Source organism: Astyanax mexicanus, chromosome 3 (genome assembly GCF_023375975.1).
Source record: "Astyanax mexicanus isolate ESR-SI-001 chromosome 3, AstMex3_surface, whole genome shotgun sequence".
Taxonomy (NCBI): domain Eukaryota; kingdom Metazoa; phylum Chordata; class Actinopteri; order Characiformes; family Acestrorhamphidae; genus Astyanax; species Astyanax mexicanus.
Window position 1 is genome coordinate 43,012,282 of NC_064410.1, and position 24,043 is coordinate 43,036,324.

General features: G+C 36.4%; 1 protein-coding gene across 4 annotated transcripts in view; it reads right to left on the minus strand.

Moving 5' to 3' along the window:
- The window catches only part of triqk (triple QxxK/R motif containing), a 66,626-nt gene that overhangs the window by 22,525 nt on the left and 20,058 nt on the right, over nucleotides 1-24,043 (minus strand). For 2 of the 4 annotated variants that reach the window (XM_007249361.4, XM_007249362.4), the window contains 2 exons: nucleotides 12,780-12,900; nucleotides 6,069-6,135 (listed from right to left, as the gene is read on the minus strand). In XM_007249361.4, coding sequence (XP_007249423.1) covers nucleotides 6,069-6,129 — 61 coding nt within the window. In that variant the 5' untranslated portion in view covers nucleotides 6,130-6,135; nucleotides 12,780-12,900. The remainder of the gene's footprint in view (nucleotides 1-6,068; nucleotides 6,136-12,779; nucleotides 12,901-24,043) is intronic. The other 2 variants (XM_007249364.4, XM_007249363.4) reach the window with 1 other exon arrangement.

The window sequence follows — 24,043 nt, forward strand, 5'->3', positions numbered from 1 at the left end:
CTGCTATAAAATGTGGCTCAAACGCATTTCAGACCACCCCCTGAAGTGGTTTGAGTGATCTGATTTATATCGGTTTTAAATGTGATTTTTACACTGGCCTTTTTATATGACATATACAATACTGAGACACAAAATATATGAATTTATAAGGTGTAAACATGTTTTTTAAGGTTCTAAACAAAACCTCCAGTCTAAATTAACATGGACCTCAAATAATGCCAGTTCATACTGTAGCTTTCCCTGAACTCTTCAAAACATTTGATTAACTGAGAAGAAAACCCCACTTTCAGTGAATAGTGGATAGATAAAAATACCATAGAAGTATTGCTCATTTTAGACACAAGTCCCCATGTTCTGGCAGCTGGAAAGAAGGATCGGGCGGGTGGCCGATTTGTGTGTAGCAGTGACCAATTACACGCTCAATGAAAGAGTGCAGGAGGGCAGGAGAGAAATAAGCAATCAAGATCTCAAAAAGCTGACCGGTTTGTCTCCGGAAATAAGGCAGGTGCACAAAGCGGGGAAGATGCTGCAGAACACACACATACACACACACACAATCACTTTTACACACACACACGGTCACTGCTCTCACACAGAGGAGTGCAGCACGGCTCAGCTGAACCTATGTGACAGGGCTAAAGGCAACGTTGTTCAAAATTAAAGTTAAAAGTGGTGTGATGCATGATTGGAGAGGACAGTCCAAAATCCTGACCGGGGGCTGGGGTGTGCTGGTTACACTGACAGCCCGGTGACAGGCCAGGTTCTCTCTGCAGCCTGTCTGAGAGCGAGAGAGCAAAAGAGAGAGAGAGAGAGAGAGAGAGAGAGAAAGAGAAAGAGAGAGAGAGGGAGGCAAAACACTGACAACATCCATCAGCAGGAAACAGCACTGCAGGCTGACTTCCACCACATGAGAGCCATTTGGCCCTTGTCTCTCACATCACATCACCAGCCCTTCACCACAGTGGAGGAAAAATACACACAAGCACACACACACACATACACACACACATAAACACAAAAGATGGGCCACCTCAAGAACACAGTAGTCCACAGGGTGACTGGAGACTGAAGACGTTTGCCTATGGGCCGGCTGTTGGACAAAGCCACAGAGAGCAGCGGGTATGAGCCATCATATCTCCAGCCGACTGACCGTGTCCCCACACACACACAATCCCAAATCACACACATAGGACACACACGTCCACACTCCGGCGATGGCTCCGCTGGGCGACAGCTCTCTACACTCCATTATGAGGAGTAATGATAGTATTTAAGGACAGTGTGTCAACATCAAGACGCTTGACATCACAAAAGCTCACCCGCTTTGCTGAAAAAAAAAAAAAAAAAAAAAGAGCTAAACCTGACAGGACATAAATTATCTTCCCATTGCGATTTCAAATTACGATGTGTATTCTTTCTTTTGTGTCGCTTTGTGCTATTTTGGGAGACTTTTCTTTTTGTTAAACAGCGATTCACTGAAATTGGCTGATAGAGGCTCTTTTCAAAGCAAACCGAGACAGAGAGCTTTGGGGGGGCTGGGGGTGGTAGAGGGGAACTCTTATCGTCTATAAAGCGCTGTTATGTCTCTGAATTGATGAGATTGAAAAAAGATAGAAAACAAAATAGAAGATGTCTGAGAGACACTGAGGATTCAGCAGGTGTTCAGCTTGTTATGTTGCCTCCACAGTCTTGCAGCAGAGCCACAATGAGGGAAGGTGACGGTGCGCAACAAGCTAAATAGCCCTACTAAAGGCTGCAAAATGAGATCACATCCAATCCCGGCGCATGAGACAGGCGCTTCCTGTGGAAGACCATAGACTTTGCAGACACACCGTTCCTGTGGCCACAATATCAGGAGCTCAATCCTGATCATGGTAGACCAAAGCAACGTGAAGGTACTGTTTTATACATGGTCACTTCATGTGACTTTTTATCTGGATCTCACACTTGGAAGTCAAATGCATCTTTGGTTAGTCTGTTAGACTGATTGTGTGGAGCATGCAAATTCACTTACTGAGCAGCGATGATAACTGGTGTTGGGTTGTATTGGGAGAGGTTTTGTGTTTGTATTGAATTGTGTCTTGAAGGAATGGGTGTGTTTACACTGCTATGATGTGGATCAAATATGTCTCAGACCACTTCTTAAAGGTGTCCTTCCGCTAAAATCCATATTTTCTTCATTTCTTTGTAAAATACTATAAAATACTAGGTCTGTCTGAGTTGTATATGATGCTGCATATGAAACTCATCCTCAACATTCATTGTCTGCAGTAGCTAGTAAAAGAAAATGTTCAGAAAAATAAGTTGATAAGGAAAAGCACCATGTCTACATCAACCCTCCAACCCTCGTGACCGCCCACAGGAAGCGCCGCCTTTTAGGAACAGCATGGCAAGTTCGTTCCTGTTATTTGTGCAAATATAACATCAGTGTTTTTATGCTTTGCCCAGTAATTCAGAGCTAAGGAACAAACGATTAGAATTTGTCTATGGAACACCACCAGCAAAGTACAATTGAGATAGGTAGGTAGGTGTGTATGTATAAAAAGTTCTGTTTACAGTAGTTAAGTGGACCTGGACTCCCCACCTCTGTGTGTTTACATAGGATCTCCGGTGGATTTTGCATTTTACAGAGACTCTAAGACTAGGTCAGTGGCTGAACATGTAATGTAATATATGACATTGCAAAGACTGTTATTAGTTTGTCCGTTTCGTTGTGTCACAGTGCTGTTAGCCAATTAGAGGCAATATGTATGCATTTATGAATATTCATGAGCAAAAGTGGTTTGAGTGACCCGGTGTAAACAGTTCTCACTGTTTTCAAATCGTACATTGTTTAGGTTTTTCAAGCACTTCACATTTTTTTTATGTGATCTATATATCCAAAGTTTGTCTCAGTAATTATTTTTTAATAGCATTGTATTTGTATTTTGATTTACTAAAATGGGGACATAACTATTAGGCTACTTAAATGTCCAGGACATATCAATACATCAAATCCCGAAATCAAGTTAGATTAAATTATGATGTTCCAGACCTTGGGTTGTGAATAAATCCGCTGTCTGGATCTTATATTATAATTTAATTAAAAACCACTGGTGTATACTGTAAGAGTAACACAAATGAAAATACTTTCCCACATGTCTGTGTGTTTTCCATAACTAAATCTTCCAATAAAATATGGAACACTTCTATTCCTAAATATACAATCAATTATGAATATGCTTTACAGACCAAAACACTGCATTAAAATTTGCATATAACATCCAACCCCTGTTTACATTCTCCCTTATGTCTTTGGCTACGTGTGTTTGTTTGCCTTCCATGTCTCTGCCTTCCCATGAACACATGTGTGTGGTTTATTACCTCTCCTTTTCAAGGTGTTTCCAGTCTAGTCTAGAGGTCCCATTGTTTCAGCATTGCACTGTCATGAATGGTCTTTTGTCCTGTCTACTTGTGTTTTTGTTTGTGCGGAGCCTTTTGTTTCGATAAAAAGCTGAATAGGTGCTTCTAAGCTTCCATCCTGTGACAGTGAGACTCTGTATAGGTGTGTGTGTGTGTACGTTATAAGAGACCAAATAAAAACTTCTTTTTTTTATCCTAATTTTTATTCCCTTTTCTCCTTAATTTACACTGCCAATTACCCAACCCACTCATTAGGACTGCCTCTATCACTAGTGATGCCCCAATACCAGGAGGGTAAAGACTAGCACATGCCTCCTCCGATACATGTGAAGTCAGCCACTGCCTCTTTTTTAACTGCTGCTGATGCAGCATTGCAGAGTAGCATCACAGTGCACTTGGAAGAAATGCAAAGACTCGGTTCTGATACATCAGCTCACAGATGCCTTGTGCTGAGCGACATCACCCTTTGGAGTGATGTGGGAAAAGAGCACTATCTACCCACTTAGAAAGAGCTAAGCCAATTGTGCTCTCTCAGGGCTCTGGCAGCTGATGGCAAGTTACATGAACAGGATTCGAACTAGCGATCTCCTGATCATAGTTGCAGCGCCCTATAAGAGCCCTATAATAACATGTCTTGAGACCCTTCAAAAGATTAGAGTGTAAATAGACTAGAATGAAAGAATACTACAGAAATACAAAAGATCCAAAGCACTGACATAACATGGCATTTTCTGCCATGATCAGAGCAACATTAACCTATGTAAAAATTCCTATATATGCTTAAAGTCTTATGATTTAAGAATATTATGAAGTTTATGTACTGTAGGCTAGAACTTTTATCAAAAAAGATTGAATCTGGCCTGTTTCCATTTTCAATTTATTATATTTAATACTTACATGGGAGTCGTGGGATAGCAATATGTAATCTGACTGTGAAGTGTTGCTTTAAAGTAAAGGTGTGGAAATGCCCACACCTTTGAAATTTGTGAGGTGTTATCTTTTACTTATCTGAAAACTGGGCAGCACCCTCATGGTAAAGCAGTGGGAATTATTGTGTTTGCGTTTGAGTGATGACTGATAGAGGGCATTCCATTTCTGAAGTTGTGTAGACATTTAAGATTTCTCAATCCACAGTGTCAGAGCAGTGAGTACACTGTAAAAAATGATTTTTTTGACTTATAAATAAAATTAAGTTTATTTGAGTACTATTTACAAGCATAATCAAGTACAATCTAGTTACTTAAGAATTTCACATAAAATTATACGCACTACTTGGTGTTTCTTTGTAATTGTTTGTCGTCAAATGCAAATGTAAAGTTTAGTCTAAAAGCCAAAGTAAAATTGACAACGTTTTTGTATTTTTTTTTTTCTCTTTTTGTAAGAAGTAAAACTTAAAACTGCAAGTAAAAGATCTCTTACAGGATTTACACATGCGCACTGACTTCAGCTTTTGTTCCAAGTAAACATTTTGCTCATGGAATGCAGTGGGCAACGGAGATTTGAAATTACTCTAAATATATATATATATATATATATATATATATATATATATATATATATATATATATATATATATATTTGCCATGATTTTCAAAGTGTACAAAATACAAAATATTTTTATTTATTTTATTTCCATCAAGCAAACTTTGTCCGACGATCTCCATTTTATAGAATATCGTGGTGCGACCATCAAGAAACTACTACTTTTATGCTGAAACCAATTTAAAAACACGTGTTTTGGGTGCAGCAAGTAAGACTTAATAACAAGCTTAAATATTTGGTTAAAAGACAGATCTCTCTTGTTTTGTCCTTGATCCCTAATCTTGTTAATTGTACTATGTTATTATTTTTGATTGGTAAACGAAGATGCGTTACTTTATTGGGGCAAAACAATAAAACATTTTTAAGTTGTTATAAAAACTTGTTGTAAAGTGTATTACTTCAAATCTGTGTTTTATGGAAATTATATGCCATGTATTATTAACACCTACAGAAATTAATACTACAATAAATAAAATATTTGGCAGGTAAGCATTACTAAAGAATTTCAAAATTACTACTGCTACTACTATTAAGTAAATAATAAAAGCCATGGGAGAATGTGGCGCTACATTGCTGTAGTAAAAACTACTAATAAGATACACTGAGTAAAATCGAATTGAGTAAACGTGTTGCAAAGTAACATTTACTGAAATTTTTGTAGTTAAATACACTGAGAATTATGAGTAAAAATATTACATGAATATAGGCTTTGTTAAATTTACTCGCTGTTTTTTCAGTGTAATAATGAACATGACCTGCAGCATCTGGCAAAAACTGTCCAAGCAAACAGAAAAAAGGCTGGCAGAGATCACATCAACATTCAAGGCATGAGGCCCCACCTGCATATTTCATAGGGCAGTGCACTGTTCTTTAGCTTACACAAAAGGCATAGGACAAGGTACCAGTTTCTGTTCCATGACATTTGGCATGCAAATGTATTTTTCTCTCATTTCACAAAGAAGGACGAACAAACAAAACTGCAGAAATATGGAAGAAAACAGAGCTGCTCTCTGAATTCTCTTTAATACAATGCTACATGAATATTTGACTTAAGATTACAAGCACACAAGCCCGTGTTTTTCAGCCGTAAGAAAAGCGTACAGCTCCACACAGGAGAAACTCACCGATCTGTTTGCGGTACTGATCGACCGGCAGCCTGGCAGCACTCGCATCCTTCTTCCCCATCCTTTCCTGAGAGAAGAGCAGTAGAAAAAAAAAAGAATATATGAGGAGAGAGAACTGCAAAAGCTAACCTTCTGTTCAAAATGTCAAATAACACTGCAGTCCTCAGGGATATTTTCTGAAAGATGCCAGATTTCAAGCTCTTCAAAACAGCCAAACTATTTCAGCAAAAAGTAAAGCTGCTGTATCTACCACAATATCATCTTTAAAATGAATTTGGGTGTGTTTATAAATTAGCAGAACAGAAGTATTTGGTTTGATCAAATGTAAGACACTCCCAAAGGTACTGACTGCAAAAAAACGCAGCCATGCAATTCAGTTTTACAGTGCTTTAAGCTGAATGGATGCCTACAGTAGCTCATGCATTCAATGGGTGGATAGTCAGTGGAATTTCATGAATCTGCTCATGTTTAGGACACAGGCAGATGATTAAATTCAGAAGTGGGCACTTCATTTAAGTGACCTTGGGTTGAGACAAAGCTGTATGAATTATGGATTTGACTCTATATCTTTCACCTTTCGTCTTGGCAGTCATATAGTATTTTGGGGGGGCGGGGGGGGGGGGGAGGGTGATTTGCCTTGTTTACCAACATATGAGCAGCACATTTTTGGACTTATCCTGACCTCCACAATTCCCCTTAACTGCCAATCCGTCTATTTCCAAAGATTCACTTTAGAGATTTCTAGTATTTGTTCACCTCAATTGTATGCTGTTAGTATTCATGGTATCTGTGGTGTTTTCTATGGTTGCACGTCATATTTGTCAAACTAAAATATTTGTCTAAAAATGATTTGTGGTGTTATTTTACATTCTACTTCACTGTTGCCAGTAAGGGAGGAACTGGGATTTTTAAGGCCAACGCTTGTTTCAATACAAACATTTAATTTTGTTCAGTTTCAGTTTTGGCCAAAAAACAAAATATATATATATATACATATATATTATTTTTTTGTATTATTATTTAACCTTTTAAATTAACCAGGATGTCCTTTGAGATCAAAATCTCTTTTTCGAGACAGCACATCATTTCAAGTTAAAGAAAACCACAAAATGTTTTCACACACAAAAAAAAATCGAATAAACATAAATCAACTTGAAAGTACAAAACAGACTGAGAACACATTTAGGAGTAGCAATTAATTGTTTCCATCACATAATCCTTTACCAAACTCATTAAGCTGTAATGCTTTTTGAAGGTTACTTCAAGACCATGGAGCGAACCATGGTTCTAAACTAATCCTGGAAACTCGTAGAGCAAAACTCTGGAAGGGCCCGAATCATAGCAACTGTTACGTTGTGAGAGCAGATTACAGAAATATAATGGGAGTTTTCCCAACAGAGCTCATAAATGAAAATGTACCAGTGCCGCTGTCTCCTTATGCTTAACAAAGGCCAAGAGGCTATCTTTAATTTTGTATTTATATATTTATGACAATACAGCTCAGAAAAAAAACAGTTCAAGTATTTCCTAAATGTGTAGAGTCTGCCCTTTTGATTGCATCTTATTTTAAGCTTGTACATTATTCACATCCAGAGGTATAAGGATATAAATGGACCCACCAATCGACCACTATCAGAACTAGGCTATATGCTATCCAGTGGGCTATATAATTGGAAAGATATTATTAGAAACATTAAGAAATAACGAATTTAACAAGCTAGCACATTCAGTGACCCCAGAGAATAAACAGACATTGATCTACAGATTTAAACAGAATCCTGAAAGTCAGTAAAAGTTTACTCTCCACGTTCCTCTCCCCTGCAGCTATTCTGATGGTCACGTTCACACGAAAGAAGCTTTTCAGTCTTTGTAATTGATTTCCATAGCAACTGAGAAAGAAGCACCAGAGATCATACAAACATCCTTACAAAGGTTACTTATTTACACACATGTGCTGGTTTGAATCGACTTCATTACCTTCTTTTCTCTCTTTTTCTATTAAACATGCATTAAGTGCAAGTGCAGGAACGTTCAGAGGAGCCACAGGTCTCGACTTCAGAGCAAGTCAGGCAAGGAAGCCTCTATTAAGATTCCATTCCTTCACCTCACAATACTATTTTCAATCAATAGCGCTTCCTTTGTTACAGATTGGGAAAAAGCAAGCATGAGCCAAAGGGCAGGCCTGTGTTTCTGATGATGTTTAAACCCCTCTGACCTATTCTCTCCCAGATAAATCAAGCAGCGGACCTCTGGCCTGCTCTGCTTTGACTCCACTGCTCCTCCAACGAGACGTGGGCAGGCTCGACAGACAGAGCACCATCAGACTGATTAGCATTAGAAAAAAAAAAGCAGTAGAGGTGCTACTGTGCATGAAACTACTATCTACTATATAACATCATCGACAGGTAGGCCTGTCATCACGGTTAGTATATTTTATTGGACGATATAGCAGCCCAAAATAAGCACAATAACCTATATAATTGTCATTTTAGGACCAATTTATGCTATTGATAATGTATCATTATGAAATAATAGCATAATAATGCAATCACACACTTTTTGAGGAAAAAAAACATTTGATAGCTAATTGGTTTTTAGCTAATATTCAGGCACTGCAGTTGGAACATAAATATGTCTAATATCTTACAAAAAAGCGAATGCACACAATATTCTGTAAGCAAAATAATAATTAAAATAGCAAGAAAAGGCACTATTGTTGTTCGCCTGAATAAGTGAAAAGACCAAATCATTTAAAAAGAACAATGTCAAATCAAATCAAATCAAATCATCAGAAGCTGGAAGGATAAAAATGACTTACTTAGAGTGATGCAAAATCTTGCTATATTTGTTAGCTACACATTATATTGAACAAATTTGTATTAATAATAATATTTATAATACTGTATATGTCATATTAGAATTTTTTTTCATTACTGTTTCAATGTTTTATGTTCAAAAAACAATCTACATCATATCTATCTGTCTATTAACATGTCTATTAAATAGATGTACAATAAATGTTTGCAATTTTAGTTACAGTTAGTAACTTTTTGTATTACAAATAAATCAGAAATTCTTCAGTTAACAAGTGCTGCTGTTTTTTTCAATTGTTTTGATCACTTATTTTGCTGCCAGACATCTTGTTGTGTAGTAAAGTTGAGCCAGATCAATCCACTTTTAACACCTGTAATTTTAGTTTTATCAAAAATATATATATATTTTGGTTATTTCATTGAACTGGCTTTTGTCAAATATTTCATTTTATTTGGTTTCGCCCCCCAAAATCTTTATTTCAGTGCATCTCTACTCATTAAATACACAAAAAGGGGGTAATGTTGAGTATTGCAAAAATAATTGAGGTCATAAAAAATTATTGTATGATAAGCTGATAACCTGATTATCATGACAGGTCTACCGACAGGTTTACCCTTGTTACCCTATCATGAAGGGCAGCTATAGGAGATGAACATCCCCCCTGACGGCCTGTGGGAAATACATCTGTAGGTATTGCAGTCATCCAGATCTGAGTGGTTTAAATCTCTGCCTTAAGGTGATGTAATTACAGCATGTCGGATGCAACAATGACTTTCCCAAAGACAACAGAGGAAGAGGACTATTAGAACGTTTACCCAACATGGAGCGAACCCTAAGGGCATCCCATCCCACGCCTATTCTCTAAAGGACTGTGACCACTGCAGGAAGTGGACATGGGGGTGCTCAATGTGACTGCACCTCCAGGCATTCTGCAGGCATTCTTCCTTTTGAAGCTTCAGCTACAAGCCAGGAAGCAAAGAGAGTCACAGACCATGAAACCCGACAATCGCTTCCCAAATCACCATGCGTGACCTTGTTCTTTACCTGAGAACAAATTAACTAATAGAGTTTCTTTGCAAACTCGAGCCATTTGATCATTACAGACATCTTCTCCCAATACCACACACCCATAAACCCTGCACACTCGGATGAATAAACGGATAAATAAATAAATGAGCGGATAAATAAATAACTAGACCTGCTCCGACCAGACTAACACGCGTACTTATGAGGGCGCGCACGCAGAGAGCTGGAAAAGATGTGGACGATCCATAAATAAGGCCAGAGCTAGCCAGAGGCTGTGTACGCTGCCGCTTTGAAGACTCAAATTGAGAGCAGAATCTCTTTAATGCTCCCTCACTACAAAGGTTTCAAAGTGAAAGAGATTCAAGATTAAAATTAGCACCTCAGGCACCTTTTGAAATAAAAAAAAAACTATATATACTTTTCTTACAAACAGATATTCACTACAAACTGTGAAAAAGTTATAATCAGGGTCAGACCAGCAGCATACTGAATGCTGGAAAAGGTGATTCAAATCATCGCTTTAAACCGAGCTAAAACTTTGTTTAAACGACCCATTCAGACTTTTCATACGGGTTATCTACTGATCTACAAACACAATTAAGAACATTAGTCCTGGTGCAGATGCTACAGGCTATGTGCGGGCCTGTCACAATTTTACCACCATTATTTCCCGCTGTTGTTAAACTTGAAGCAAAAAAAAACATAAAAAATTAAATAAATAAATAAACAAATTAGCAGTACGTACGTAATAACTAATAACAGAAGTAACAGCTTCTGATCTAGTATGATTACAGCTTCTGATATCTGATTCTGATTTGGTTTATTTCATGTTTAATGGCTAATGCAGAGTAATCAGTAGTTGTGACCTGGAGCAATTCGAAGGTGTAACTGATGTATCCTTCCCAGCCATCATTTACCCACAATTCTCTGTGAATGTACAACAAGGATAAAAAACAACACCATCATATATTTTTTTTTCTTCACCTGCTGCAGTCCACACTGTGTATGGAGTCGCAGTTATTGAAGCATTGGTCTGGTACTGCATGACTGGCTTAAACACTGCTCACTGATATATATGTAAACATACATTCAAATAAATTAGGGCTGTCAATGTGTCAAAGTTTGACCTCAACTTCTGCTGTAATCTTGCCCCACTAAACGCACATATATATATATATATATATATTTTTTTTTTTTCAGATGTTTTTTTTCTGGAGCGGTTCACTCATTGTAACTCAATCATGTGTCAAATATACTTCTTTTTATTGGGCTAAATCGCTGATTAGGTACAGTTTAATCTGATATATTAGCCAGTAGGGGTGGGCAATATTATATCGTATACAATATATCGTGACACAGAAATATCATGATATTAAAAATCCATATCGTGATAATAGGGCTGTTCTGTCTTAAAAGTAGTCTATTATTTACTGTAAAGCTTTAGGTGTATTTATTGTATAATTGTTTTAGTTTGCAGTTTATATGCATGCACTAAATATTCTGCAATATTTTTTGCTGCATTATATTATTTTATGCTATATTATTTATTTTGCCACATTATGATTATTCTGTTATACTATTATACTATATTCCTGAAATTAATTAATTATTTTAGTTTTCCTATATCGCTAAGTATATAGTTATCGCAAAAATACCCTGAAATATCGTGATTATTATTTTAGAGCCATATCGCCCATCCCTATTAGCCAGATAATATGCTGCTATTAACAAATGCTGCTTCGTGCTGTTTACACACTTTATACCACTCCTGGTGCAAAACATTTAGCAGTTCAGCTTGGTTTGATGGCTTGTGATCATCCAATTCTTTGGTAAATCGAAGAAACTAATCATTTTAAAGTGGTCTCTTATATTTTTTTCCCAGAGCTGTACTCCGTATATCTGCACATGTATATAGCATTGTATATTTATATATTCAGTCATATTTAACATATATCCGTGCAATACCATATGTCTATATGTCTTTAGTGTAAGTTATTGTGTGTATTGTGTATACTGTAAAGTTAACTGTATATTTCAATTTTATTTTATTATTCTACTCTGTTGTGAATATTGTTCTCTGCATACTAGTGGGAACCTGCACCAAAGTTTTTCACTCACATCTACACCTGTACTTGTGTAAAATGATATATATGTATAAATATCTTGAATATTGTAAAGCAACAGCCAAGAAAGAGGCAGCCTATAATATGGAAAGCACCCTGTGATTAGTGAGGAGTTTAGCTAGCTAGCTAATGTCTGTAACAGACATGGTGTGGGTTAGTGCCACGTATTGATAGTTTACTAAGACTTTGCACAGATTTTGGGGACTTAAGTTTTGTCACGGCGTTTGTTTTACACCCGAATTCCGACAAGCCCCGCCCCCTGTGATATGACAACCGATATATAGCAATTAGGATAGGTCAAAAATAATTGCAAGTCCCGCCTTTCTGTTTTGCGATTGGCTGATATTTGTCTAGGTAATACTCCAAGGCGCTCTGTCTACCGGGAGGTGGGATTTGACGGAATACAGGTGGGGAATAAACAACGCCCTGCCAAATGCCAACACATCAACACAAGCCAGCTCTTTTCTGTACTTCTGGACTGACTACATGAATATTGACAGAAAATTCGTCCAATCACAACGCAACTGAGCCGAACTGGACCAATGAACTGCTGCCAAACACGAAGGCACAGCGTTGCTAGGCAATCTTTACAGTAAAGTCCGTCCTGCGGCTGCCAGCGCTGTTTTGAAGAGACAGCAGGAAGCGAGCGGTTGCTTTTGTGCTAAAAATGAACACATATCTCCTATATAAGCGCTTCATTTAATTACAAATGTGTTTAATGTAGTAATTTTAAGAAGCAAAAGCTTACCAGACAGGGCAAAAAGGAAGAATTTACTCGCTACTTATTTCCTACTTCAGTCTCCACCGCCTCAGACGCTCCAGCCAATCAGCAGACAGTCCCCGCCCACCGTGCTCTTCAAGCTACAGTACTAAAAAAAAATAAAATAATAATATCACTACAAAAATGATTAGTGCTGATATAGTAGAGCAATTAACAGCTTTAAACATCACAAATGTGGATTTAAATGTGATCCATTATTCATTAAAGTAGCCTGGATAGATAATATAGCTAAAGTAATTATGAAGCCTAAGGTGGGGGAAATTACTGTATCATACCTGCAGCTACTGAAATGGTTTTAATCTGTGTTAGAGAGAGAGAGACAGAGAGAAATAGAGAGAAAGAGGGAGATAAAGGGAGAGAGAGAGAGAGAGAGAGAGAGAGAGAGAGAGAGAGAGAGAGAGAGAGAGAAAATACAGTTCTGGAAAAAAACAAGAGACCACTTCAGTTTTTGAATTATTTTCTCTGATTTTGCATTTCTCCTAAATTCCAAATTTGAGCATTAACTTTTGGCTGAAATAACAAAAATGATGCAGAGCTTTCAGACCTCAAATAATCCAAAAAAAAAGTAAGTTTATATTTAAAATATTTTAGAAATTCAGAAATATATTTGGTGGAATAAAACTGGTTTTAATCACAGTTTTTCATGCATCTTTGCATGTTCTCCTCCACCAGTCTTACACACTGCTTTTGGATTTTTATGCCATTCCTGGTTTAAAAATTCAAGCAGTTCAGCTTGGTTTGATGGCTTCTGATCATCCATCTTCCTCTTGATGATATTCCAGAGGTTTACAATTAGGTAAAATCAAAGAAACTCGTCATTTTTAAGTGGTCTCTTATTTTTTTTTCCAGAACTGCGTAGATAGACAGACATACAGACAGAGAGAGAAGGACCACACCACTTCTCTTTCTGTCCCTTCCCCTTCCCAGTTCCATCATTTAACAGCAATTTAAATTTCTTTTGTGCTGAATTTTGTCTGCGTAATTGCATCCAGTCTTATTGCTGCCTGGGGCAACATGGATTACAGAGAGGCTTTGCCACTGTTTGTAACTTATTGAAGTTAGGAAGAAAAAAAAAGGAAAAGATTTTCCGCTCTCCAACGGGCAGCTGATTTGCGAGTAGCACAGCAGTAACTAATAGATTTAATCGCCTTATAATGGGCCTGCATAATGCAGTATTTCCTCTGTGGAGAACATCGATATTGAGCACTTTAACACCATGTTTGATGTGAGGACATGAGCCCAGTGACATTTGTAGGCTGTCTTGTAACGTCCCTGGCTGCCCACTACAACACTGCCTGGAGCAATTTATCCCAGTGTGTTCTCAGTACGAGTGTTTGGTAAGATCAACACAGTGCAGAAGCAAATAACATTTGCCTAAAAAGCAAGAGACAGTAATTGTGCCTTTGTGCTAGAGTGGATCCTATTATAAGTAGCTAAAGGGTTTATTTTTTTTATATAGTCTGGTCATGAATACACAGCAGTGTTCCACCTAACACAAGGTCTCTGGGCGCCCCTCTCTTTCAAATGTTCAGATAAATCACGGCAAGTGTACAAAATTAAGAACAGCAATGCTTTGCTTATCATTTGTTTTGCATAATTAATTTCCTCTCATTTGCATGCAGAATCCAAATGCATTGTCAAACTGATAAATGCTGAGAGCTTAAGGCTCTATACATTCATTTGATGGGAAAAATCATCATTCACCAGTGCTTTTGGACATTAATGCAGTATTTGAATGCACTGTACCAAGGTGAAGCGCGATATAAAATAGAATATTTCCCACCAGACTATAATTACTAAATGAAAAACTGCACTTGTCAAAGAATCCATTATTTATGTCAAGTGACAAATGAATTCTCATCAGCGTTTATGATGTTGCGGTGTCTTCTAAATAGCATGAAAAAAACAGTAGTTTATATAGCTCGCATTCTTTTCAGCTCTAACAGCAGTTAATGAGGCCTTTAAATAGACAAGAACTTATTTATTCAACAAACTGACTTATATCAACTAAAATAAGTTTGATTTGTTTAGAGAATATTATATGTTACAATGCTACAATTTTTACATTAATCTCAAACTTACTGTCAGGTTTGGAAAATTAGAGTGAGAATTAGAGTACAGCAGATATACTGTATAGCTTCTTCTTTACAGCTTTGTTCTGAATTTGTGGATGGCACAGTTCTGGTGATGTTCAGTGATCTCCAGTACAGGATCAGTACAGATTGATTTTAAGGACCCAAAGATTGCAAAGATTAAGACTGTTTGGCTTCCATTCTACAGTAGCCCCACAACCTCTATAGACTCATTTCCCACAATCCACATCCCTTTAAATCTTCTGTTATATTTTCACCTCCAGCCAATCATAGGCAGTTTCCACAGTTCCAATCACCTGACTTTTAAATTGCATTGGGCAATGTAAAATTATTTGTCCTTACCTGTTTTGATCCTAAATATATTTTCTGGGGATGTTTTTTTTCTATAGATTTCTATATTCTAAATCAGTTTCTCTGATTTTGCTGTTTATAGGTATATGTTTGAGTACAATTATAATAAAATTATTAAAAATTATTTCTAGAACATTTCTCCCAAGTTGCATATACAAATATTGTCATTTAGAGCATTTCTTTGCAGAAAATGAGAAATGGCAGAAATAACAAAAAAGATGCAGAGCTTTCAGACCTCAAATAATGCAAAGGAAACAAGTTTATATTCATAAAGATTTAAGAGTTTAGAAATTTAAGTTTTTTAATCACAGTTTTCATGCATCTTGGCATGTTCTCCTCCACTAGTCTCACACACTGCTTTTGGATAACTTTATGCCTTTACTCCTGGTGCCAAAAAAATAAGCAGGTTAGCTTGATTAGGTGGCTTGTGATCATCCATCTTCCTCTTGATTATATTCTAAAGTTTTTCAATTCGGAAAAATCAAAGAAACTTCATTCAATGTTTAGAGCATTTTGCCTTCTCCTGTAAAGTCACTGTTTTGAAGATACTTGTTTTTCATTGAACACTGTGGAGCAATGTGGAGCAGGGGGCTGTGTTCTATGGAATGGTGATGCTTTATCAAGTATCTTAGTGATAATCATGATAATCAACCAACATCCTGAACTCAACATTTTTGCCATTGAATGCAACCAGGTCCTCAAAGCAATTGCCCAAAAATGTAATGACATTATCATGTTATCGTTATTAAAGCAAGGGCTTTTTATACTCTTACTGACCTTGTAAGAAAATGCTACTTTCTTTTCTTTAAAGAAGAATCCGACACTGTACAGCAGCAGCTCACTGCTGTGCTATTTTCTCGTTCAATACTTGCAGCAACTTGTAACAGCACTGAAGTGTTTTTCTGTGTCTTCCCTCTGTCTGGAGAATTCGATGCTTCATCTTCCACACTAATGTGCTCCGTTCCTATTCCCACCCCAAAGTTATTGGTTTAATATTCTTATCTCCCCCCCTCATGACATGCCTTAAGTCTGTAGTGAATTCCCCAGCTCTATCGCAGCGCTACAGGGGTCCCTCGCCGACTAAACCGCGTAAGCACAGATAGCTGCGAAATGAATTTGGGCTCATGAGATGCACTGGCTTATAAACCGCCTCTCCGCTGATAATGGCTTATCTGACCATAAAAATTGTCTATTTCACTTTAGTCATTATCAGCGCACTGGGATGAAATGCATGGCTCTGAGCGCATCTGTAGCATAAACCAGCCAGCTGCGTGGCTGACTTCATCCCGCTATGCTTCTCTGCCTGAAGCCCCCTTTCTCACGTAACATTATCAAAGGGGATCATCGTTCCTGATGAGCAGTTGTGATTTTATTTCATCATTAAAATTGTAACTGCAAACAGTGGTGCCACAAAAGGAAAACTTCTGGTTCCTCAAGAAGCTTTACATAGATGTCTTTTTTTTTTTTAACAGAGACGTACATTCTGCTACGTTCTGCTAGAACTCTTTAGGAACCTTTAGGCCTATACTGTCTGAAAAAAGATACTAGTTCAAACTGTAAAAATGTACCATCAAAAAGGTACAGCATGGATCTTCAGCTCCAACTACAACCTAACTAAAGGTACTGAAGACATACCACCGACCCAGTGACAAGATCGGGAACCACCCAAGTATTATATCATTTTATAGCAGGGGTCGGCTATTAAGTTTGGCTGGGGACCAAATATTTTCTAAGCCATTACTTTTAGATTGTTTTGGAAAATGATGTGTAATGGGATGGAGTGCTACAGACTAGTAGCTCTCCAGCCCAGAGGGTTGTTGAACCCAATTGCAGAATAGTTAAATAAATAAATTAATAAATAAATAATAAATAAATTATTAAATACGCTCCTCACACTGGATCGAACCTGTGTCATCGGGGTCGCGGTCCAATACACTACCACTACCCCGGCTAGTGAATTGGGACATGGCTGGAACAAAAAAAAAGCCCTTATAAGGAAATGGGGAGCCCAAGAACAGGCTGAAAGTCACACCGAGTGCAACAGAGGGACAGGCGAGGAATGTACACACAAGCTCGCCGGAGAAGCATTTAATTATTTATTTTTTTCATTATAGTTAAAACAACCTCACGGGCCAGATGTTTCATGCTTACAGGCCACATCTGGGCCACGGGCGGCCTATTGCCGACCCTTATTTTATAGTATACAAATTTATTCCATATACCACAGAATTATACAATTTATAAGAATGTAGCTTCACGAAATGATATAACCCTTAGATTGTGGAGTTTTTTTTTTATCTTTAAAGTTCTTCACACTCATAAATTTTATTTTACAACAGTGAAACGCACGGAACAGAGAAAACAAGCCCTGGTGTGTGTATAAGCATGCTAGAGGTTTTTAGTTCTCCCAGCATCTGGATATTTCAAGCTTTTTAAGTGACCTAACCCTGACACTGACTCTAGCTAACTCTGTGAAACTTCAAGCCTGAACCCCAGGTCAATGAAATGCGAGAGCTCCTACTAAGGCCTTTCTCAAGTGAAGAAAATTATTCATGGTTCAGAGAACTTTCCATGACCTGGGAAACTGGCTAATTCAATTAAGCAAATAAAGGGTGCATGTTTCAGCAACTAGTTTAATGCACTTTGACACAAATACCATATCTCACAGTAGGGCGTTGCTTTACAACAATGTTTGATTAGGTATTGTTTTCTGTTTAATTGACTTACATTTAATTATATTTTAGCTTCATTCCAAAATTCCTTGTTTTAAACAGTCTTGTTATTGGTTATTAAAAACAAACTGCAACAAAAGCACAGTTTTATTTTCTGTTATGAAAAAAAAAAACGAATCATCTGATGCTAAAGATTTAAAATAATAACAATAGCTTTAACATATTTTTCAACCTTTTTCATATTCAATTAGGAAATTAATTGCATGGTTATTTATGTGATAATTGAATTTACATTCAGAAGGTTCAAGTCAGAGCTTCTGACATTTCTATTTAAAGGTGCCCTAGAATAAACAATTGCATTTTATTTGCCACAGTTGCCGCAATTTGACACATGGAATTGTCATACTGTGAACCTCAAATAATGTTGTGTTTAAAAATCCATTATAACCTAAACAATGCTGTAATACAGCCCAATTCCTAAACTTAAATGACCACAAATGTGCATTTACATTTAGGCCAATTAGCAGATGCTCTTATAAAAAGTGGCTTACAAATTAATTTACAATATTTAAAGCTAGTGCCAATATATTTAACATATTGAACATATTTTCAAGCTCTGCCAAACATAATCCACAATAGAATTTAGAATTCTGAATATGGAGACTACAAAACTATGCAAATCCTGAGAAGAAGAATACGATATAGCAAATACCATTTAAAGGATTAAATATATATTAGTGGTTTATTAAGTGCCCTTCACAAAAGTGCATCTTCAACTGATGGTTAAAGATAGCATATGAATCAAACAAATAAAGCCCTACTAAAAGATGGATTAAAAGTAAAATGTAATGGTTATTTGGAGGAATATGATGTTGTTGATACTGGAGAGCAGCACATCACCACCACACACTGTTAAATATTGGAGTATGGGGTGCTATGCAAACAGCGTTTCCTGTATCAGTGTCCAAAAACAGGAAGCTTAAATGCAGCACACAATAATCATCTAAAGCAAGTGGGAGCAAGCAAGTATCCACACAATGCTAGATGCTAATGTAAGCCAAAACTAGCTCTTACTGCTTTCTTAAAAAAAAAACAAAAAAAAAAACAGACTGGGCTTACTGTATACTGGCTAGACTGGGCCTAAACATGACAGAAAAGAATTTATTTTGAAGTCTCTTTATAGAATCGAAAAACAGAAGTCTAGGCTAAAAGCTAACCGGTTACAATCAGCATACACTTCAGCAGCAACCAACATAATCCGGTAGAGATTCAGGAATTATTAATGTTTTCTAATAGGCAATTTCTGTGTGCTGGTGTCGTTTATGGAAACCAGCCAATAGATTTGGCAAAATAACAAGGTTGTAATTAGGCTTAACTAAACGACATCTGAGCATTTGTCCCCCAAAGCAAAGCTTTTTGACATGCTTACTAAATTGTATTTAATCAAAATCAACTTAAAATAATACTTAGTAAATGAATTATTTGGCACATGCAATATGTTAGAAGTGAGGTTGTAAAAAAGAAGAGAGACTTATCTGTGCCAATAAGGCTTTCATATAATAGTGTAATATTCTTTCATTAGTGTTTCACAAGAATGAAAGGTTCCACTTTATTATAAGTGTCTCTACACTTCACACATCAACAATCCATGTAATATCTTTGTAACTAGCAGTGATGTTCACATTGTTACAGATTAATTACAGTTGTACAGGTTATGTGATTACACTTGTGTATTAGTGTCAGTTAGACAGAGCAGAATATTTGTAATGATTTTTAGAGTTTAAAAAATCACAGCCCTAATTACATATTAAGTGAGAGCTATTGAAGAAATACAGCTCTGAAAACAAAAATAAGAGACCACTTAAAAATGGTAAGTTTCTTTGATTTTACCAAATTGAAAACCTCCGGGATAAAATCAAGAAGAAGATGGATGATCACAAGCCATCAAACCAAGTTGAACTGTTTGAATTTTTGCACCAGGAGCAGGGGCGTAGCAGCAAATTCTGGGCCCTGTACACCCTCTATGTTAATGGGCCCCTATCCATGCCAGTAAACAAAGGAAAGTGAGCGAAAAAAAAAATCAGGATTTTCATGGGCCCCTCTCCCTACTCGGGCCCTGGGTAGTCAGGTCCACTTTTCCCCCCACTACCACGCCCATGACCAGGAGTGGCATAAAGTTATTAAAAATCAGTGTGTAAGACTGGTGGAGAAGAAGATGCCAAGATGCATAAAAAACTGTGATTAAAAACCAGGGGTATTCCACCAAATATTGATTTCTGAACTCCTAAAACTTTATGGATATGAACTTTGGTTTTTTTTTGCATTATTTGAGGTCTGAAAGCTCTGCATCCTTTTTTTTATTTCAGCCATTTCTCGTTTTCTGCAAATAAATGCTCTAAAATGACAATATTTGTATTTGCAATTTGGAGAAATGTTGTCCGTAGGTTATAAAATAAAACAGCAATGTTCATTTTAATCAAACAGATACCTATAAATAACAAAATGTATGTAACATAACTTATTCCACACAAAATATTATATGTGAAAAACATACCATGTGAAATACTTAAAGTTAAAACATTAACATACATGCAATTAGAGAACCTGATTTAAATCTGTACCAATAATACCTCACCAGTAGTTACACTGGTATAATAAGGATTGTTAATGTGTAACTATACAGTTATTACAGACACATATGATGAAGTGAGACAGAATAAAAGTATTTTTCTCAGTATTCCACATATATAGCTGTAAATAGCGGAAGTGGAAGTTTACTCACTCTGTTTTTACCAGTAGTGTAAAATCTCAAATATAATGACAAGTACAATAGAATGCCTCTATAATGAAGTGAGACTTTATTTGTGGGAGTAATGTAGTGCATGAGCGAGTGCTGGCTGCCCTCTCCTGCAGCTGTGGAGGCTGGCTCTCAGAAAACCAGCGTGTGTTTATCCAGGTGCAGCTGCTGGCCTCCCGGCACTAACGGCTCAACACACTGAACACATCAGTTTTACTACGCTGAGAAAGACTGTTATAAAGCAGCAGCGCTTTTATTCTCCGTACACATTCACTGCCCATTAAATGTTAGAGGACACCTTTTATCTGTTTTTTAAATGTTATGCTAATGTTAACATATTAAAAACTAACCAGGTTCATTTGGAGAAAAAACAATATTACACATGTAAACTACTGTCTTCAGCAGTCAATAAATTAGTTTAATAGTTTAGCAGTAAAAGCACAATGTAACAAAGATTCTCATATACAAACAGCATAAGTGTTTGTTTGTCTAAAGCTTTTAATATGTTAATTAAACTGAGGTTGTGTTCATGAACACTTTGTGGAATCTGGTCAGTATAGTGTATACTGAATGAAATATTACATATTGACTTTAAATACTGGCTTCACTCACACACAAGTAATTATTGTAAATAAAACCAATGACTAAAATCTTGCCTTTAAAAAAGCACCTTTTGTAGTTAGAAAAAAAAGATTATACATTGAATTACACTAAAATGAAAAACTAGGTTTACTCACAGTAAAATAAAAAAGAGGCAATGAAGTAAAGGACAGTTTTTAGGAAAAAAAAGCTATTTTTTACTGTGTTCCTGTTGCTCTTGTAAAATGACACAAAATAAATCATCAGATGCTACAGAGATATAATTTAGTAAAGGAATAAAAATAACAATAGCTTTAACATTGTCCATATTCAATTAGGAAATTAATGACATAGTTATTTGTGTAATGATTGAATTTACATTCAGAAGGTTCAAGTCAGTCATCACACTAAAATAAAAAAGGGGACATTGGAGTAAATCTTTACAGTATTGGGGGTTAAATGTTATATGGATAAGCACATAAAACTGAAATCTGCAAAATGCATCTTAAAAAAACGGAAGAAAAAAGATAAGACATACTTTTTCCTAATAACTAGTATTCCTCTTTGACTGAAACAACATGTCATAACTTTCTATTAGTCTCTGATATCAACTGTAATTAAGGTTTTCTCACTCCTCCATGCAGAATTCTTTCACCTGGATAATGCTACAGCTTCCGATTCTGCTACAGATGGTTTTCTAAAAACCCCTCTGATTCAGTAAAGAATTCATAACAGATTGTTTCATACAAAGCTTGCTAGATCCTACACATATACACTGCTTTAAAGAGCTTATTAGATCTCGCCAGGGTCAATAATCAATAGCAAAACCAATTAAATAAAGGACCTTAGCATATTAGTTAACAGTTAACCTAAATACAGAATACAGCAAAATAACAAAAAAATAAAATCTGGCCATATCTAAATTTCTGACCACCTAAAAAGTAAAAAGTAATTATTAAATGTAATTTGTACCTATAAAAATATGGCATGAGCCCACGGCTGCTCTCATCCTCCTGCCTTTATTTCCTTCTGTATTAAATAAATAAAAGTCACCACCAAAGCTCTCCTTTTATCACCAATTTTCAGCGGTAGCTGTCACCATGGTAACGGCCATGCCGCTATCAGCTGTGTAACGGTGCGGGTTTAAACCAGGCCTGTAATAACGCACAGAGCAGCGAGCGCTTCCTTTCTTCACCAACACTTCATAACACCACAGTGCTGTACTGGCTTCTAGCATTAGCTACTCATTTTAGTCTGTATGTGCACTATACTCTAATAAACTCTAATAAGCCAATGCAACAGTAAAAAAAAAATACCTGGAAAAGAAATTAAAGTTAAATACAGCAGTCTCTAGTCATCCAGTAATAGCTTGTAAGCCTGGTGGTGTTAATGGTAGGCCTCTCGTTAATTAGCCTTTACCTGCTGTGTTGTCTGAACTATAGTACCTTTAGTAATGTGCTGCACTACTGGTCTGCAAAGATGCAATTGTGAAACATTATCCTACATTACCTAGACTCGTTCCTACGTGTGTGGGAGGTGACAGACCATCCATTATGTGTGTGTGAACCCAGCAAATGCCCTTGACACTCCGATTTCTGCCGTGACTTGACCCTTATGGCAATTATTATCAACCTCTATAAACAGTAGTAGCACAAATTATCACCAACACAGGCTGTAATTATTGCCAGGTGTTGGGTTTTCCACCTATGCATTTATATATATATATATATATATATATATATATATATATATATATATATATATATATATATATATATATATATATAGGTAAGTAAGGCTCATAAAACGTAAGCCTACTCTTAAAAAAATAAAGGTGTGTAAATAGTTATTTGAGCAGTGCCATTGAAGAACCATTAAAACAGGGCCTTAGTTGGCTGGAAAACATAGAGCCCAGATTCCTCATTGTATTTGCATTTTAGATTTGTTTAATTAATCAGGATAATGGGATCCATAATTGTAAGACCATAGCTGTGAACAGTTATGCATTTTAAAAACACATCATGCATCAGATAAAGACTTTTTGTTGTAAGAACAATTTTAACTCTCCAGTTGTGTTAAAATACCCAAAGTAAACATATTGTGCTATTTATCACAGACTACTAAGTGTCAAATATAAGATTATTTGTTTTGCAAATTGACTACAATCGACCAGTATGATTGCATGACTACATAAAAGAGATATGACCGAACTTAAAAACATAAAAAATATATAAATAAAAAAAACAACATTTCCAACGTGAATAGTAGAGAATAGTAGTGCATGGGCTAAAAGAAAAGCAGAAGAAGTGTAGCTTAAGTGGAGTGGTGGTTGATAGGCAGTTGATATGGAGACCAAGGGGGTTGCTAAGGTGTATTTGTATTTTCTGCACACAAGAAGGGTGCACATGTATTTGCACCCCATTCATTTACAGTGAATATTCTGTAATAATACTAAATCTCCCAGTTTAACTGAATAATCTGGAAATGGAACAGTGCCATTATCTGCAAAAACTGCAGAAAAAGACATTCTTCAGAAACAGATACATTAAATCTAACTCTAACCGTAAAATGTAAAATGACATTGCAATAAGGGTACATTAATTAATGTTACTTATGACCGAATGTCTCAACAAATTATTAATTGACCTTAGTTTAAACATTACTGATCATTAAATTTTTTTAAACTAATGTTTTAATTCATTTTTATTTACGACATCTTGAAGCACAAAAATTAAGTAA